The sequence below is a fragment of the Puma concolor genome, chromosome D3 (genome assembly GCF_028749965.1).
Source record: "Puma concolor isolate L17-30 chromosome D3, mPumCon1.1.hap2, whole genome shotgun sequence".
Classification (NCBI taxonomy): domain Eukaryota; kingdom Metazoa; phylum Chordata; class Mammalia; order Carnivora; family Felidae; genus Puma; species Puma concolor.
In genome coordinates, this window is record NC_141678.1 from 21,540,136 (window position 1) to 21,558,579 (window position 18,444).

At 40.6% G+C, this 18,444-nt stretch overlaps 1 protein-coding gene across 9 annotated transcripts in view; it reads left to right on the forward strand.

The window, feature by feature from the left end:
• Positions 1-18,444, forward strand: part of PRR14L (proline rich 14 like) — a 59,741-nt gene that overhangs the window by 20,181 nt on the left and 21,116 nt on the right. For 8 of the 9 annotated variants that reach the window (XR_015242349.1, XM_025933499.2, XM_086682012.1 and 5 more), the window contains 2 exons: positions 1,414-1,486; positions 12,027-17,220. Coding sequence is in view for 8 of the 9 variants with exons in the window: in XM_025933499.2 (XP_025789284.1) it covers positions 1,414-1,486; positions 12,027-17,220 (5,267 nt within the window). In the remaining variant the exon portion in view is untranslated. Of the gene's footprint in view, positions 1-1,413; positions 1,487-3,256; positions 3,374-12,026; positions 17,221-18,444 lie in introns of those variants that run through there. The other variant, XM_086682018.1, reaches the window with a different exon arrangement.

The following is an 18,444-nucleotide window of genomic DNA, read 5'->3' on the forward strand; positions in this document are numbered from 1 at the left end:
CCTGGGTGGCGCAGTCGGTTAAGCGTCCGACCTCAGCCAGGTCACGATTTCGCGGTCCGTGAGTTCAAGCCCCGCGTCGGGCTCTGGGCGGATGGCTCAGAGCCTGGAGCCTGTTTCCGATTCTGTGTCTCCCTCTCTCTCTGCCCCTCCCCCATTCATGCTCTGTCTCTCTCTGTCCCAAAAATAAATAAACGTTGAAAAAAAAAAAAATGATGAGAAGTAGTAATAATACCAGTGTCTGTAGATTTAGATACATAGCATGTCAGTATCTTGTACTTACCAATTAAATCAGCGTGAAAAAAATTTAATCTTAAGGCAGGGGAAAAGAGGTGACTCAGGAGAGCTTAGTGTAACAGCCATCTTAGGTCTGTCAGTGTCTCCTAGCTGGTCAACCCTTACCTCATAGGCCTTGAGGCCATTTGCTGTCGCAACCTGCACTTTCTGCCACTACCCCCTCCCGTTTTCCTGAATTCCTTCTGTAAGAGAAAACTGGTTATCAGTGATGGTGTCCTCTTTTGGATGTTCTCCCTTAAATGAAGGGGGATGAAAAGAAAAAATAGCCCTTTTAAGAAGTTTGGAAAGAAAATGAGTACATGATCTTTAGAATGGTTAAGGACTGACATACATCCAATTTGTTGCTATTTTCCTTTCAGATGAAATTAAAATTATGTTGCAGCAATTTGTTTCTTGATTCAGAAGGTATTAATGGGATTTTGTTTGGACCTGCAGGTCAACATATTAATAAGCCTCTATTATTGTCCAGACCTTAGGAAACTTGCTGTTTCGAGCTCAAATTCTAGAGAAGTGGAAGGTTTCTGTTGTTGTTGTTGTTGATGATGATTATTTATTTATCATTTTAGAGTGTGAATGGGGGAGAGGGGCAGATGGGGAGCAAGCTCCACACTCAGAGTGGAGCACGATGCGGGGTTCAATCTCACCATGGTGAGATCATGACCTGAACCATAATCAAGAGTCAGACGCTTAACTGACTGAACCTCGCAGGTGCTCCCAAAAGTGGAAGTTTTTATTGATTTTATTTCTTTAAATCTTGCTCTTTTTTTTTTTTAACATTTATTTATTTTTGAGACAGGGAGAGACAGCATGAACGGGGGAGGGTCAGAGAGAGAGGGAGACACAGAATCTGAAACAGGCTCCAGGCTCTGAGCTGTCAGCACAGAGCCTGACGTGGGGCTCAAACTCACGGAGTGTGAGATCATGACCTGAGCTGAAGTCTGAGCCACCCAGACGCCCCTTGATTTTATTTCTTTAAACTTGAGGTTTCTTTTAGTTGCCAATCTTTGTGACTGCTAGCAGATTTCCAGGAATCATAAAGAAATTTCTCAGATGGTAATTTGCATTCATGAGTTCAGGCATCTCTGAATCCTCCCTGACCACTGGATTTTCTTCCTGCAGGAAGACCTCCTGATGCAGTCAAGCAAAGAACATTTATGCACAGGGCTCCCTGAAGACTGTTTGAGGAACAAAGGTATTTATCTCTCTCCACTCTTTTCCTTTTTCCACTTATTACACACACTGTTTTAGTTCACATTTTCTGTTGTGCATTGGGAATGCAAGTCCCTGGCTTGCAAGATGGACTTAACTGTAGAAATTCTTGATATTACCCATGGACATACTTGAAGACACCTAGCAATGTCTTAGGTTTTGGGGGGTTTGTTTGTTTTTAATGTTTGTTTATTTTGAGAGAAACATGCGTGAATGGGGGAGGGTGAAAGAGAGAATCCCAAGCAGGTTTGATGAAGCGGGGCTCGATCCCACAAACCATGAGATCATGACTTGAGCCGAGATCATGACTTGATCCGAAATCAAGAGTTGGACACTTAACCAGCTGAGCCACCCAGGTGCCCCTGTTTGTTTGTTTAAGTAAACTCTGCCCCCAGTGTGGGACTTGCAACAGAGACAGAGTCACATGCTCTACTGTATGAGCCAGCCAGCCACCCAAAGCGGTGCCTTCGTTTTGACAGCAGTTTGCCTCGCACTTTTTTTTAATGAGTCCTTATTGATGGGGGGTTGAACCTTAATTGCTGATGTGAAATCTTTTATTTGATTTTATAAAACTGAACTGCCTCCTCGGAAGGGTTAACATGGATGGGGAGGAATTGACCCTGCCCAGTTCAGCGCTGTGGAGTGCATTCTGTTCTTCGCCTAGGCAGGGATGGGAGAAAGGGTTCACTCCAGGCCACCTTGAGAATTGTCAAAGCAACTTATTTCCAATATTGTTTTGCTCCTCAAAACAATGAATAGATATAGGCATCTGAGATACCACTTTTAGTTTGATTGATTGATTAAAAGTGATTAGATTGACTAATTGAGGAGGAAGCTGAGACACAGAGTACTGAGCCAAAATTCTTCTCCCCAGTCCCCAGCTGAAAGTAATCTTGGGTAACTTTAGAGAGGACTATGTGTATATATTATGCAATTAAGGTTAAAAATGTAATCAAAACCACCAAAAAAAAAAGAGAAAATACATTAAGTATGTTTGATTATATGAACATGTTGTTACTGTGATAAAACATCAGATTTGACTACTCTGCTTCTTGGCAGCCCAGACAGAAAAGGAAGCACAAATCGTCCTTATGAGAAAGGGCACTTGTCCCAGTTTATTACCCTGCTTCCTGCTGCTGGAGATTTCCTTTGTGGCTTAAAGGTTTGGCTGTCCAATATAGGTTAAAATTCTGAAGATGAGAAATGTTCTTTTTACATGTCTCCCCCAGTTCCTAGGGCTTTATTTGGGACTGTTTTTAGCACTACGACCCCCAAATATCTTTTCAATGGGGCTTCAGTATTGCTATATTGAGTCTTCAGTATATTGGTATATTTTCACTCACATCTTAGCACAAAATTTAGTGTCTGTTGAACTACACTTTCATTTAACAACTGAACTGGCCTTTAAACAGGAGAATCAGGGGGCACCTGGCTGGCTCAGTTGGTAGAGCACGCAACTCTTGATCTCGGGGCTGTGAGTTCACGTCCCATGTTGGGCACATAGATTACTTAATTAAAAAAAAAAAAAGAAACTGGAGTGCCTGGGTGGCTCAGTCGGTTAAGTGTCTGACTTTGGCTCAGGTCATTACCTCATAGTTTGTGGGTTTGGGCCCTATGTTGGGCTCTGTGCTGACAGCTCGGAGCCTAGAGCCTGCAGCCTGCTTTGGATTCTGGGTCTCCCTCTCTCTCTGCATTTCCCTCACGTACACTTTGTCTCTTTTTCCCTCAAAAATGAATAAATGCTTAAAAAAAGGTGGAGAGGAGACAGAAGAATCAGTTATTTTCTGAGGAATACTTTTCTGAGGAAATCTGCCTTCCCAGACTTACCTGGTTTCTGTCCACCTAAAAGTCTGGTCCACAATGGATGTGGGTAAGATGAGCTCATCTGAAAAGTATCCTCAGATAAACTACTTTGTGGCACTTTTCTTCCTGTCCTGATAACTATTCTTCTTTAATGACTTAAATTGGGAAAATGAATTGTTTTTCCCCCCAAAGTCGTGTGCAGTATTCTCAGTTTGATATGGAGGAACTTGAAAACAGCACCTCTACTAGAGTTTTCAGCAGCAGTGACCCAGTGCCTGACTATGATATATTCTTCCATTCAATCCCCAAAGAGCCTTCCAAGGTGTCCCTTTGTTACACATGAGGAAACAAGGTCTGCTGTGCAGAGACCTAGCCAGTCATAGCAAGGCAGAAAGGAAGGTTCTATGAAGGTAGGCTTCTGAAACAATTGAACACACAGGCTGCCACTGTGGATTTCAGTCAAACAGACGCACGTACTTTGCTGTAGTGTGGCCAGCATCTCAGCTCACTTTGCCAGGGTTAAGGTCAAGCATCTGTCAACCTGTCATTGACTACAGACTTGAGAAATAAATGATGTTTCTTGGAAACTTGGTTGTACATTCCCTCTGGGGACCCCAGCTGCCAGAATTTTCACTTTGCCCACACATATCCTGGTTCTGCACATATTAGATATAAGTTTTCCTGATGAAAACTGGTATATCCTTGATACCTTTATTTTAAGTGCCTGCTCTGTGGTACACTGTAAATTGTTTACGTAGTTTTATTTATATTTGGTTTTGCTTCCTCTGAGTGGGGGGGGTACCTCAAAGGTCAGCACTATGCAGTAATTTATAAATTTGCTGAGGTATGAATTTGGGTCCCCTGCACTGAGGTGTTCAGCAGGTGAACCTAAGGCTACCACATTCTCCCTATGCTGTGTTGTTTTTTCTTCTCTAAATAAATGTTCCATTCACGATACTTCCAAGTTAGCATGGTATTCAGAATTTTGAGGTTCTTTACAGTCATGTCTGCTGTGGCTCAATTAGGTGAAATTAGAACAAATTTAACCCTTTAAAAGAACATTTGTGTTAACCAAAAGTCATCTTTAATTGGTAGGGTGCTATTTCACAGATTGTTGCTCCTTTCTTCCTTCCATCGTTCCTTCCTTTCTTTTTTTTTAAGTTTTACTTATTTAATTAAGTAATCTCTATACCCAGCATGGGGCTTGAACTCACAGCCCTGAGATCTAGAGTCTCGTGCTCTTCTGATGGAGCCAGCCGGGCACCCCAATTGTTCCTTATTATTTGATTGCTGTAGGGCAGACTTGTGAGAAGAGGGCATGGGGGAGCAGTGATGGGTGTTGGTAGTTGAGGGGCCATTTCACAAAGGGAGAGTGTCCTCCTGTCAGACACTGACTGGTGCCTCTCCTTTCCACTGTTCCGAGTTTTAGTATGACTGTTTTCTCGTAATTCTGTGTAATATTTTATAGAACTGACATTATCAGGGGTTTTTTGTTGTGTTTTCTTTCTAAGAGTTCCTTGGAAGTGGGTTGATATGGGACTTACTTCCCACAGTAGCAATCTCTGTGAAAGCTTATGTGGAAATTCTTTGAAATCAGGAGGGTCACAAGAAATTGGAAGAGCATTTGAGGGAATAGATACATTTTTTAATGTTTTTCTTTATTTTGAGAGAGAGAGAGAGGGAGAGCAAGCAGGGGATGGGCAGAGAGAAAGGGAGAGAGAGAATCCCAAGATTCAGTGCAGGGGACCCAAATTCATTCCCAAGAGAATTCTCTCTCCCTCTCTCTCTGCCCCTCCCCTGCTGGAGTGCACACTCACTTCTCTCTCTCTGTCCCCCTTTTCTCTCTCAAAGTAAATAAATAAAGTTTAAAAGGAAAAAAAGAGGGGTGCCTGGGTGGCTCCATTGGTTAAGTGTCCAACTTCAGCTCAGGTCATGATCTCACTGCTTGTGAGTTCGAGCCCTGCATCAGGCTCTGTGCTGACAGCTCAGTCTGGAGTCTGCTTCAGATTCTATCTCCATATCTCTGCCCCTCCGCTGCTTGTGCTTGCTCTCCCTCTCTCTCTCAAATATAAAATAAAACATTAAAACAATTTTTTTTAAGAAAAAAGAAACTACCAATCTGTTTTCCAGAGTGGTTATACCATTTGGGATTCCTACCAGCAATATATGAGTTCCAGATAAGCAGTTGGATCCTTTTTCAACTCCTTTATTAATTCATTTGTAATTTAGAAATCACATGTTCAGTGGTCAGAAGAAGCTAAGGATGTGACAAAAGTTTGTAGGGTTGTCTTCCACTGTCCTCCTACCTACCACCGTGAGCCTCCCCACAGGAGAGCTTAATTTTATAAGATATGACAATATTGCTAACCCTTGGCACATCTTTCTGAGAACAAGATGTAGGATATGCCAAAATGAATGTCATATTTAGTGCCCCAGTCTCACCACTTGATTTTTTGATCCAGGAAAAAGGCTTTGACAGAAATGCTGTTAAATCCTTGTCAACCTCCAGCATGTCTGTCCCTAATTATGGTTATATGGAGATAACACCAAAAAAAGTCTAAGTTTTTTTATGTTACTTGTATTACGATCAGGGAGTAAGTTCTCTTTTAAAAACAGTTGTATTGAGGTATAATTTTTACATACTATAAAGTTCTTTTGTTTGAAATAGACAATTCAGTGGTTTTCTTAAATATAGAGCACAGCCATCACCACAGTTCTTCATCATTCGCTAAAGAAACATGTTTGTACCCCTTAACATTCATTGTTCGTTCCCCATTCTTCCTTACCCCCAATCTCTTCCAGCTACTAATTTGCTCTTGTCTCTATAGATTTGCCTGTTCTGGATATTTTATATAAATGAGACCTTACAATGTGCAGTCTTTTGTGACTGCTTTCACTTAGCATAAAGATTTTTTTTTTTAATTTTTTTAACATTTATTTATTTTTGAGAGACAGAGACAGAGCACAAGCAGGGGAGGGGAAGAGAGAAAGGGATGCAGAATCAGAAGCAGGCTCCGGGCTCTGAGCCATAGCACAGACCCTGACGCGAGGCTCAAACCCATGAACCCAGATTACGACCTGAGCCAAAGTCAGATGCTCAACCAACCAAGCCATCCAGCCACCCCTTGGCATAAAGATTTTTAAGGTTCATCCATGATCTAGCGTTTTAAAGTACTTCATTAATTTTTATGGCTGAATAATATTTAATCATATTCATTTATTTGATGGATATTTGGGTTGTTTCCACTCTTTGGCTATTACGAATAATGCTGTTATCAGCATTTATGTACAGGTTTTGTGTGAATATAAGGTGTCAGTTCTCTTGAGTAGATACCTAGGAGTAGAATTGGTGGGTTATTGGAAACTCTGTTCAGCATTTTGAAGAATTGCCAAACTATTTTCCAAAATGGTTGCACTGTTTTCCAATCCCACCAGCAACACATGAAGGTTCTAGTTTTTCTGCATCCTGTCCAACACTTGTTATTTTCTGATTTGTTTTAAATTCTATCCATTTCAATGCATGTGGAGTGGTATTGTGGTTTTGATTTTCATTTCTCTGATGACTAATGATGAGCATTTTTCGATGTGCTTATTGACCATTTGTATATTTTTGGGAAAATGTCTAAAGCCTTTGCTTTTTTTTTTTAACTTTTCAAAAATTAATAATTTATTTTTGGAGGAATTTTGGATTTACAGAGAATCTGAGCAGATAATATAGAGTTTCCATTAACCACACCCCCACCCCTAATATGCACAATTTCCTCTATTGTTAATGTATTAGTAAATACATTTGTTATTGTACAATGTTGATACATTATTATTAACTGAAGTTTAATCAAGTGTCCTTAGTTTTTACCTAATATCCTTTTCCTGTTCTAGAATCCCATCCAGGGTACCATATTGCATTCAGTCCTCAGGTATCCTTTGGCTCTTCTTGACTGTGACAGTTTCTCACACTTTCCTTGTTTTGGGAAGACCTTAAGAGTTTTGAAGGTTACTGGTCAGGTGTATTGTAGAATGGCTCACCATTGGGATTATCTTATGTTTTTATCCTAAGAGTGGAGTTACAGGTTTGGGGGAGGAAAATTACACAGGTAAAGTGCCATTTTCATCACATCATATAAAGGGCACATACTATAAACATGAAGTAGTGTTTGTGTTGTTCTCCACTGTCAGGTTACTTCCCTCACCCCATTTCCATACTGTTCTGTTTGTAAGGAAGTCACTCTGTACAGCCTGTACCTAAGGAATGGGGAGTTATACTCGCTCTGCCCATTTTTATTATTGAGTTATGAGAATTCTTTATATATTCTAAATATAGATCCTTTATCAGATAGATGATTTACAGATATTTTCCCCCACCAGTGGGTTGCCTGCCTTTTCACTTCTTGGTTTTCCTTTGAAGCACAAAAGATTTTAGTTTTGATGAAGTTCAATTTATCAGTCTTCTTTTTATCACTTGTATTTCAGCATCTTAGCTAAGAACTCTTTACCAATATCATTAAGAAATACTCTTGTGTTTACTTCTAAGAGTTTTATAGTTTCAGCTCTTACATTTACGCCTCTGATCTACATTGAGTTAATTTTTGTGTATGATATAAGACAGGATCCAAATTTATTCATTTGCATGTGGGTATCCAGTTACCCCAGCACCATTCACCATTTGTTGAAAAGCTGCTTTGTCAAAAATCTGTTGACTAACTATATGTGTTAGAGTTTATTTCTGGGCATTCAGTTCTAATTCTCTTGCTCTTTATGTCTGTCCTGTGCCAGGACTGGACTGTTTCCATTACTACAACTTTGTTTTTGAAATCAGGAAGCATGAGGGGCGCCTGGGTGGCTCAGTTGGTTAAGCGACCAACTGCAGCTCAGGTCATGATCTCGCAGTTTGTGAGTTCGAGCCCCGCTTTGGGCTCTGTGCTGACAGCTCAGAGCCTGGAGCCTGCTTCAGATTCTGTGTCTCCCTCTCTCTCTACCCCTCCCCTGCTCATGCTCTGTGTCTCTCCATCTCTCAATAATAAATAAACGTTAAAAAAATTTAGAAAAAAAAAGGAAGCATGAGTCTCCCATCTTTGTTCTTTTTCAAGATCATTTTGGCTATTATGTGTCCCTTGGCATTTAAAAAAAAAAATTTTTTTTTTTAATGTTTATTTTTGAGAGAGACAGAGAGACAGAGTGAGAGCAGGGGAGGGGCAGAGAGAGAGGGAGACACAATCTGAAGCAGGCTCCAGGCTCCGAGCTGTCAACACAGAGCCCAACATGGTGCTGGAACTCACAAACCGCAAGATAATGACTTGAGCCGAAGTCGGAGGCTTAACTGATTGAGCCATCCAAGTGCCCTTCCCTTGCATTTTTATTTGAGTTTCAGGATTAGTTTGTCAAATTCTGCAAACATAAACACTTTTTCAATGGTTATAAAACTACAAATCTAAGGACCTTCAGCTGAGGTAATGAAATGCCTGTGATTCTAAAATGGGCACATACCTCACAGAACACATGTTTCACCCTCCAATATACATATGTACTTTTTTTTTTATTATTAGCATTTTCTTTATCCATTCATTCATCAGTGGATATTTAGGGTTGTTTCCATGTCTCACTCTGTAAATAATGCTGCAGTAAACATGGGGGTACACATATCTTTTTAGAATAGTGATTTCATTTCTTTTCAATATATACCCAGAAGTGAAGTTTCTGGATGGGAGTATACCTAATACTTTCAACAACTTTCCTAACTTCATTCAGACAACATCTATCATTTACCTGATATGTGCCGAGGTCAGTGTTGGGTATTAGGTCCTCAGTGATTATTAAGCTCCTGCTTCTTTGGGAGCCTGGGTGGCTCAGTCAGTTAAGCATCTGACACTGGATTTTAGCTCAGGTCATGATCTCATGGCTTGTGAGATCAAGCCCCACGTCAGGCTCTGCACTGACAATGTGGAACCTGCTTGGGATTCTCTCTCCCTCCCTCTCTGCCCCTCTCCTGCATTCTCTCTCTCTCTGTCAATAAATAAACGTGTAAAATAAAATGAAATGAAATTCTTTGAGATTTCAAAGTCAATGTGGTTAATTAAAAAGTAAAAGAGGGGGGGCGCCTGGGTGGCGCAGTCGGTTAAGCGTCCGACTTCAGCCAGGTCACGATCTCGCGGTCCGTGAGTTCGAGCCCCGCGTCAGGCCCTGGGCTGATGGCTCAGAGCCTGGAGCCTGTTTCCGATTCTGTGTCTCCCTCTCTCTCTGCCCCTCCCCCGTTCATGCTCTGTCTCTGTCCCAAAAATAAATAAAAAACGTTGAAAAAAAAAAATTTTTTTTTAAGTAAAAGAGGGTACCTGAGTGGCTCAGTCGGTTAAGTGTCCAACTTCAGCTCAGGTCATGATCGTGCAGTTCATGAGTTCGAGACCTGCATCAGGTTCTGTGGTGACAGCACAGAGCCTGCTTGGGATTCTCTTTCTCCCTTTATCTCTGCCCCTGTCCCACTGTCTGTCTCTCTCCCTCTCCCCCTCTCCCCCCTCCCCCTCTCCCTCTCTCCCTCTCTCCCTCTCTCAAAATAAATAAACTTAAAAAAAAAGTCTCTACATGAAAAAAGAAAACACAAGTAAAAGAGGGGTACATGGGTGGCTCAGTTGGTTGAGCGTCTGACTTCAGCTCAGGTCATGATCTCACAGTTTGTTAGTTCAAGTCCCACATCCTCTGCCTGGGACTGTCTACTCTCTCTGCCTGCTCCCCCAGTCAGTCAATCAGTCAAGTAAAGGAGTAAGCAGAGTATCATTTTGTTTTCAAGCAGTACACAACCCCTGTTCCCCAACCAGCCTTCAGCATTATACCACCTGGGAAATGAGTGTTCCCCTACCTCCTCCCTAAGATTCTCAACTAAGTTGAGAACAGGTATTCTTCCAGCAGGTAAGGGCTCTGAGGGAGAATCTTGCCTTAAGGGCTTTGCACAGTGAACAGTTTGGAGAGGGGAAGAGTTTTACAGTTTTCCTGAGAAGTTATAATGAAGGATTCAACTAAGATGGTGCTGGAACAGAGTAGAAAAGCCCAGAATTTACACAAATGGTTTAATGAATGCCATAGTGTCTGGAGAAGAGATACACTAAACCATTTGGGGTAAATGCAGTTAGGAATTTATAAATAGGATAGAATTGTCTGCTATGATGTAGAAAGTAGGCTGGTTTCAAAAAGATAAATACCATGTAGGGCATTAGGATTTTGAGGCTACCTTATGTTTTTGGAATCTGTACAAACTTGTGGAATCCAATATGCATTTATCCATCAAGTATTTGCTGACTCCAAACATTTTTAAACATTGTGTCCTATCCTAGCATAGTTATTAAGTTTATCATTTTAACTATTCTCAGGTCCAGTAAGATAAGAAAGAAAGCAGAGCAAAGGAAAAGCAGTTTTTCTTTAAATGGCAGGCTCTGTACCAGGTGGTGGTTTACATGTGTTATTTAATTTAATCCTCAAAGTAGCACTGAGGTAAGTGTACTTCTCCTCTTTTTCAAAGGAGGAAACAGACTCAGTGAGGTAAGTAAGATCACAGAGCCCACCTGCCTTCAGAGTTGCTGTTCTTTCTCTCAGAATTGCTGCTGTCAGTATCAGTTGAGAAATGGATAAGGAAGTTCTAGGAAGACACTAGTGATAGCATTTGTTGGTTTGACCTAACTGTATTCATTTATTAATTCCACAGATTTATTGAGTGCTATTATATACCAGGTATTATGCTGGGCAATAAGGAAAGGGAGAGACCAAGATAAACATGACCCTTAGCCTTCATGGAGTTTATATTCTAGTGAGAATTAGTTCTTTAGGTTGAAGATTGATTTGCATTTAGCTTTATCTGTTTACTGCAGGTATTTTGTTAACATATGTGTATGCATGCAAATATGTACATAATTTACATGTATATGTATAACTTTGTGCTAGTTTTCTAAAAAGAGCAAGGAAGAAAATTTTTTTTGTAGTTTAACAAGTTCAGGGAACTTCATACTGCATCTTATACCTAGGATTTCAGAGAAATTCTGAACAATAAAACTTCTTTATGAATTGCATTTACATTCTTAGAAAGTTTTTTGTTTGTTTTTTAATGTTTCATAGTAGAAAGTTTTTAATTTATTGAGAAGTGGAGAGTATACTAAACCCACATGTATCTGTCACTCAGCTTCAATAATTACCAGCTCATGACCAGCCTTGTAGGGAAGCAGTTACTGTAAGTAATTTGGTTTAAAACTAATGTTCAACTTATATATTAATCTCTTTAACATAGGTTTTGTGTGTAACTGTTCTTTTTCAAAGAGGCAATTTATTTATGATTAATTTAGTATTATTCAGGTAATAAGATGGTCATTGAATAATATAAGCTATTATTGTGGGTCTTCTTTATTAATGTTTTAGAATGGAAGCTTCTTAAGACTCTGGATTACGTATAAGTCTTCGTATCGTAGTTAATTATCTAGGTACGTAAGTACGTTTAAATAACTAATACCAAGAGAAGGGTGTTAGTTCAAAATTATCTATTTTCTGCCAAGTACACTTTTGGCCCTCTGTCATATTTTGCATAAAAGAACAAAACCAATGGTACAGTGTACTAACTTTGTAATTTGCTTTTTGAGTTGGATCTTTTTTGTCACTGTTGGTTGCATGATTAAATTCATGAAAGTATAGCACACAGTTTTGTTTTTTTTATGATTGCATACTTATTTGGATTTATTTCTCTTGGGCAGAAGGAAATGTACAAATTACAACTGGAACTCTGCTTATATCTACTGAAGAAGTACAAGGTATGAAGGTCAATGGGACTAAGACGGATTATAATGAAGGACACAAGAATGGCAATGTGAGTAAAGGTCTCTCAGCTGGGTGCAGCGAATACCCAGAAGTAGACAAAACCATGACCAGTGGTGAGGTTTCAGAAACCAGCACATTAGTTTCCCTAGAGCCTTTAACCTTTGTGGACCCTGGATTAACAGAAGCATCTTCTAAAGAAAAAGAATGTGAAGAATTAAAAACTTGTCCTTCTTGGTTGTCATTATTACCAGGGAACAGTGCCATTTCCAAAGTGGACAGTGAGAAGGAAGAGTTGTCTAAGTTAAACCTTGTCTGTGAAGCAGATGACAATCACCAACAGATTCTCGGCCACCATAATGAAAACCACAGTTTTGCCCATGGCAGTCCCAGGGCCACAAGAAATGTAGTTTGTGTAGAACCCTTAGAAGAAAATTCTGACATTTCATATTTCTCATCAAGTTTGTCTGGTCCAGAATCCAGAACAACATCCTTAGAAACATGTGGTTTTGATGGCTTGCTGAAGGGATCTGCTAAGAAGACAGACAATTCCTGTTTTGATGGGGGTGATCAAAGCAAGAACTTGGCTACTAGAAGAGAAAATGAACAGTTTTTGAACCTTAGGAGTGAAAGAGGGGAACTCTTTCTTGTTAATGCCAGGCAACCAGAAGAGGATGCTAATGGTCATTGTCCTGGTGAAAAAGAGACTGTTACCTCCCCAAAAGTGAATATTCATGGTAACTGTTGCATTCAAGACAGTATCCATACAGACAGCCCTGTTTCTTTAGTGCCCAATTCTTTCACCGAAGCCACGGAAGTAGCGCTAAAAAAAAATGACTTAAAAATCACTTTAGACACTCAAGGTAGCTTGACAAACCATGAGGACCATAGAGGAACTTCTACGGATATGAGCCATCCAGGTAGACACTCTGAAGAGAACAGTTTTTCCTCCTTAATGCAGATTGAAGAGCCAGAACAGACAACCACTATAGAGCCCAATATGGTAACTGAAAAGATTTACAGTAAAGACTCTAACTCCTTAGTCTGCACCCAGAAAAATCTGGAAGGCAACACCCAGTTAAATGAAGCATCATGTAATGAATTTCTGAATGAAAGAAAATCCCTTGTGAGTTTAATGCCAGAGGACCAGATAAGTCCTATGAATGAGGTGTCAAAACCCAAGAAAGATACTGCTCAGTTACCACTATCCCTAGAATTTGATTACAGACCTGAGTCAGAGCAAGCTGTACAGACCTCACTGGACGATAGTTCACATTTAGATGATCAGAGCACTGCCTGTGAGATGAATGAACTTCCTCGTACCAATGAACTGGTTATAAACAAAATAGAAAGTGAATGTGCTTTAAATCAAGTGCCCCTTAATTCTCAAGACCATGCAAAGTTGTCAGCTAACAAAGAGATGCCTTTAGCAACAAGCGAGGATTCCCAACAGAGCCATCACCCTCCATTAGAGGATGGAGCAGATGTCACTGCTGATACCCAGACCATTCCCATCAAAACAAAAATGAAAGACATCTCTCCATCAGGTGACAAAACCTGTGGTGCCTCTTCAAACAATCCCACCTTAAACATCAAACCAGGAAGCCTAGAAAGACAAGACAAGATGGCTGATTCAGGAATAGTACATCTACATTCCAGCCTTCTCGCAAGAAAGAAAGAATCAGCAGTCTTGCCTCAAGAGGTCTCTGCTATGGAATGTCAGAGTGTTCAATCTCAGGATCTCTCTAGCTGTCATTGTGTAAATAAAAATGCACGAGAAAAGAGCATGTGTTCTGTTTGTGCTGCGTGTGAGTCCAGCAGAATCATCCTAGAAGTTGAAAACTCTTTAATAACCAAGTGTGAAGATGCATTTCAGCACAGCAATGACCACTCCCAAAGAAGAGAAGTCTGCACAGAAAGTAGCACCCATAAAGTGGGTTACACATCAGAAGAAAGTGAACTTGCTAGGGGAGAAACTAAAGGCAGCCTCCCAGGAGATAAGATCAGAAACGATACACCAGTAGGCATGTTAAGTAGTGAAGCTTCAGACAAAACCATTCCCACCACCAGTCACACCCAGCCCCGTGAGGAAGGTCTGAAAGCAAAGGAATGGGATGTACCTAAAGAGACTGTGTTTTGCGAGTATAACATCTCTGACTGTTCCACACCAGAACTAAATTTATCTGCAAACATTCCAAGCCCTGAAAAATTTTTGGACCAGTCTCCTACTATTATGTTCTCCAGTTTCAAAACCATGAGCCAAGCAGTTGAAACTCTTGAGCAAAAAGGAGATAAAGTTCTTGACTGCCAGAATAACCAAAACAGACCAGATGAATGCAGAAGTGAAGATAAACCAACTAAGCAGACACTACATGGTGATGAGAGGGAGACTGTTACAGAACCTAACAGAGAGGTAAGCAACAATCAAAAGGATCTGTTAGTTGGTTCAGGCAGTAACAACCCTTTGTCTGGTGGTAGTTCAAAGAAAGGCAATTTGAAAGGAGACGATGGACATATTTCTGGTTGTGAGGAGTCCACAGATGGCATGGTAGACACTGTCTACACAGACTGTGGTAGTAAGTCTACAGAAAGCATGTTGGACTTACAAACATCTAGTACCCTTGATGGTGGTGCAGGACAAGATGGGCTGACGTTACAGGATACCTCAGTGAGTACCCTGCCTCAGAGAGGAGAACTGAATGCTGCATTTATCAGAATGATTGACCAGGACTCAGATTTTCCAGATGCTACTTCCTCTAAAGTGGAGCCTCTGGAAATGAAAAAATCATGTGAAGAGAAAGTATGCAGATCATTAAAAGATTGTGAAGTGGAAGTGTGTCCATGTCCAGACTCTTGTGCCAGTGAGATAGAGTCTATTGCAGATCATGAATCAAATACAAAAATATTGGATGGTATAAATGTGTCCTTAGATAATACTTATCATGAAGAGCAAGTTAAAGAAGCATCCCTGAGAGAAACACAAGGAATGATTGAAGGATCAAGACTGGAAATAAATTCTGAGTTTGACAAGGAAAATACCTTTGGAATTTCCTCAGAAGAGTTACTGTCTTCTGGATGCCCAGATGAGAGCCCTGTTCCCATAGGGAGACTGAAATCCATTGAGACAATGCCTTTGTATCTGTTTTCTCAAGAAAATTCAGAAAGTAATGTTAATAGTGGAGAAACTGAGCTGAAAAAACCTTTTAAACCAAAAGATGGTAAAATCCTTTGTGAAAACATAGAGCACCGCACAGTCCTGCTTGAGACGAAGGAAGGAGTGCCAGGGGATGGGAGTAATTCTAGTGAAGGACTCAGAATAGACAGCAGTATGCAAAATTTGCCTTTGACAATGGAAACAGAAACTAAGTTGAAAGGAGAAGAAACTGAAGCACATCAGAGGGGACCCCTGGGTTACTTAACTGTCAGTGAAGAGTCTGAGAAGATGATCACCAGAGAAGCTGGTAATAATAAAGGGAGAGAGATTTCTCAGACCCACTCTAAATCCCAGAGGATGCTTGGTGATACTGAAGAGCTACAAAGCCAGAGGGCTTTGGACTACATGTTGCAGAATGAAGAGGAATATCTACATCAAAAAGACGCACACAGGATATTGGAACAATGTGCATCATCTAATGTGTTGTCAGATGAAGTGCAAGATAAGAACCAAACTAAGGATTGCAAAGGGGAGTCCACCATGATGAAGGAAATCACTCTAGCAAAGCTAGCCAAGGGTGACACTGCTGCACAGTTTCAGAAGCTGGAAAATCCAAAGGAGGAAAGCTTGTGCCATCCATTAAAAACAGACATGGTGTCATACACAGATCCTTGCCTTCGTGGTGCCCCTCAGAAAGCACAAAACCCCAACTCTGCTGGATGTGATGAAATACACGGTGCCTTTGGGAACACTTCATATCAGAAAAGAGTGCTTCCCTTAAAGAAGCAGCCCCATCGAACATGTAAGAAAGTTTCCTATCAGGAGCAAGTCAACATTGGGAAAAAAATAAGTAAAATCAGAAGTTCTGCCTTTTTAAAGAGTTCCTCTGAAACCATCCCCACAAAAGCACACAGATTTCTCAGTTCATGTGCTATGTCTGCACCCGCACAATTGGAACCTGAAACAGTACCAACCAGGAGCTTAATGAGCCACATACCAAAGCAGAAGGTGACTCCGTGCCATTCCTTGAGGAGCCTGAATGTTAGGAAGCCTACCAAAGAATCAGCCTTACTAAACAAGCTGTCCATTCTTGCCTCCAGACTGGTCCCCGCCACAAACACCCAGAAACTAAGATATCGGCGATGTTCCTCTGAACTTCTTCCAGTGGCTAAAAGCTACAAGCGGCTCAGATACAAAAGGTTTCTGGATGGATTTTCATACAATACAATGCAGCTGAATCCATATTTGGCAGCTAGTGGATGGGATAAGAGACCTAACAGTAAGCCCTTGACACTTTATCCGCTCGAAGCCATCAAAATGAGCTTCATAGATTTGAGCAACAAGGTGCCATCACTGCTATTTGGTTCCGAAATTTTCCCGATATCTTTTCACATGAAATCGGGCTCTGAGTGCATGACTGAGTCCCCAAGGACTTTTCCTGAGCACTGTGCTCCAGCCAGGCTCGCCTTAGGAGAGGCCCCTAGGTGCCTGTCTCAACCTCCCAAATGGACCTTTTCTTTCTTCTTATCCCACAGTTGCCCTGGGATGGCCACATTCAGGGAAGACACTGGCCCCCATGGTCAGGCATATGCCCAGGCTCCTTCACAGCCTCCAGGTCCTCTCCAAGACTATGGAGGCACCGCCATAGTCCAGACCAGAGCAGGCTGCTCTGTCCTTGGCCTTCACACACTTCTAGCACTTTGTTCTCCTGGATGTTACCGAATCTGGACAAAAAAACGGAGCTTCTCCAGTCACATGCCTACAATGCAGAGGCTCTTCATGACCCAGTTTACACAAGGCTTAAAGGGGTTAAGATCTCCAGCCTCCATAGCAGACAAGGTCTTCTGTTCTCTGCCCTACTCGGTGGGCCGAGTGCTATCCATTTGGAGCCAGCGTGGGCCTTCTACCTGCCCCTTTGAAATCTCTACTTTTCATTCCACTCACAGCAAGAGGCAGCCAACTCTGAGCACCACAAACAGGTAAAATCCATCTCCTGTTCTTTGCAAATGTCCCATGTTTGCTTTCCAACCTCTGAGGAAAGTTGAGGGCTGGAAATGCAAGGCTATTTAGAGTCTTCGTGCCTATATTTTCTGTTTTCTGTGCCAAATCTATGCTGAGAAAATGTAGCCATAGTTCTTAAGCATAGACCCCTCTAGTTTTCCTGCAGGATCTACCCCTGTATTTTTACCATTCTTTGTTCTGTCCAATTCATTCTGCAAACTATCAAATCTTTTGACTCTCTGCTTTTCTGTCCTTGCCCCCATCTTGCAAAAAACAAATACCATTACAAGTTAGAAGACTTGCAAGTAGTGACAAATAATGGCTTATGATACCTTGTTCATAAAATATACAGTCAGCACCTAATTGAGTATTTTGTGTATAAGTAGGGCACAGAATAAGTACTTTTTAAGTAAATAAAGTAATTATGTAGGTATCACCAAATCTAGTTTCTGAACCTCTGAATTTCTCTTTAGAGCAGAAAGGCTTCAAAGATTGGCATTTACATACTATAGTTGTACAATTTGTAGAATTTTAAGTGAACGGGAAAAGAGTGGTTTGACAACTTAGAATAGTTGAAAATGATTTCAATATCATTTTACCTTCTTATTAGAAATAATAGGAAAAAAATTATTGAATTATATCCCTAAAAGTCTGCTTTAGACATAATAGATAAATCTTCCTGTTTGTAATCCCTCGAATAAACAGAAACTTAATTTTTTTTTTTAAATTGGCCCTTATCATTGCTATAGTTTAAAAATTCAACACCCACCAAGCCTCAAAATTCCAAACAGCCTGGGAGAAGCCTTGTTCTTTGTATATCTGTGCAGTCTCTTATGTAGAGTCATTCTGTGTCACTATAAAGCTGTCTGGTACATATTGGAAAGTTCCTTGAGCATCTCAGCAGAAACCTAAATAAATAAAAAGTGTTTCAGAAAAACACCCCAGAACCTCAACATGGCTGATTGAAATTGAAAGACTAATGCTACTATAAGTACTTATCTTATAGTTAATAGAAAAATGTTCTTATAATGCAGCCACAAAAAAATACGTTAGAATGAAGCAAATTGTTTTAAATGATGGTATACTGCTTTTATTTTGTCTAGTTTGTCAGTATGCCTCTATACTCTCATAAACACTCTCTGGTCAGTGTGTGACATGCAGCTTTAAATCATGTTACCTTCTTTAAACTATGTTCATGCCAG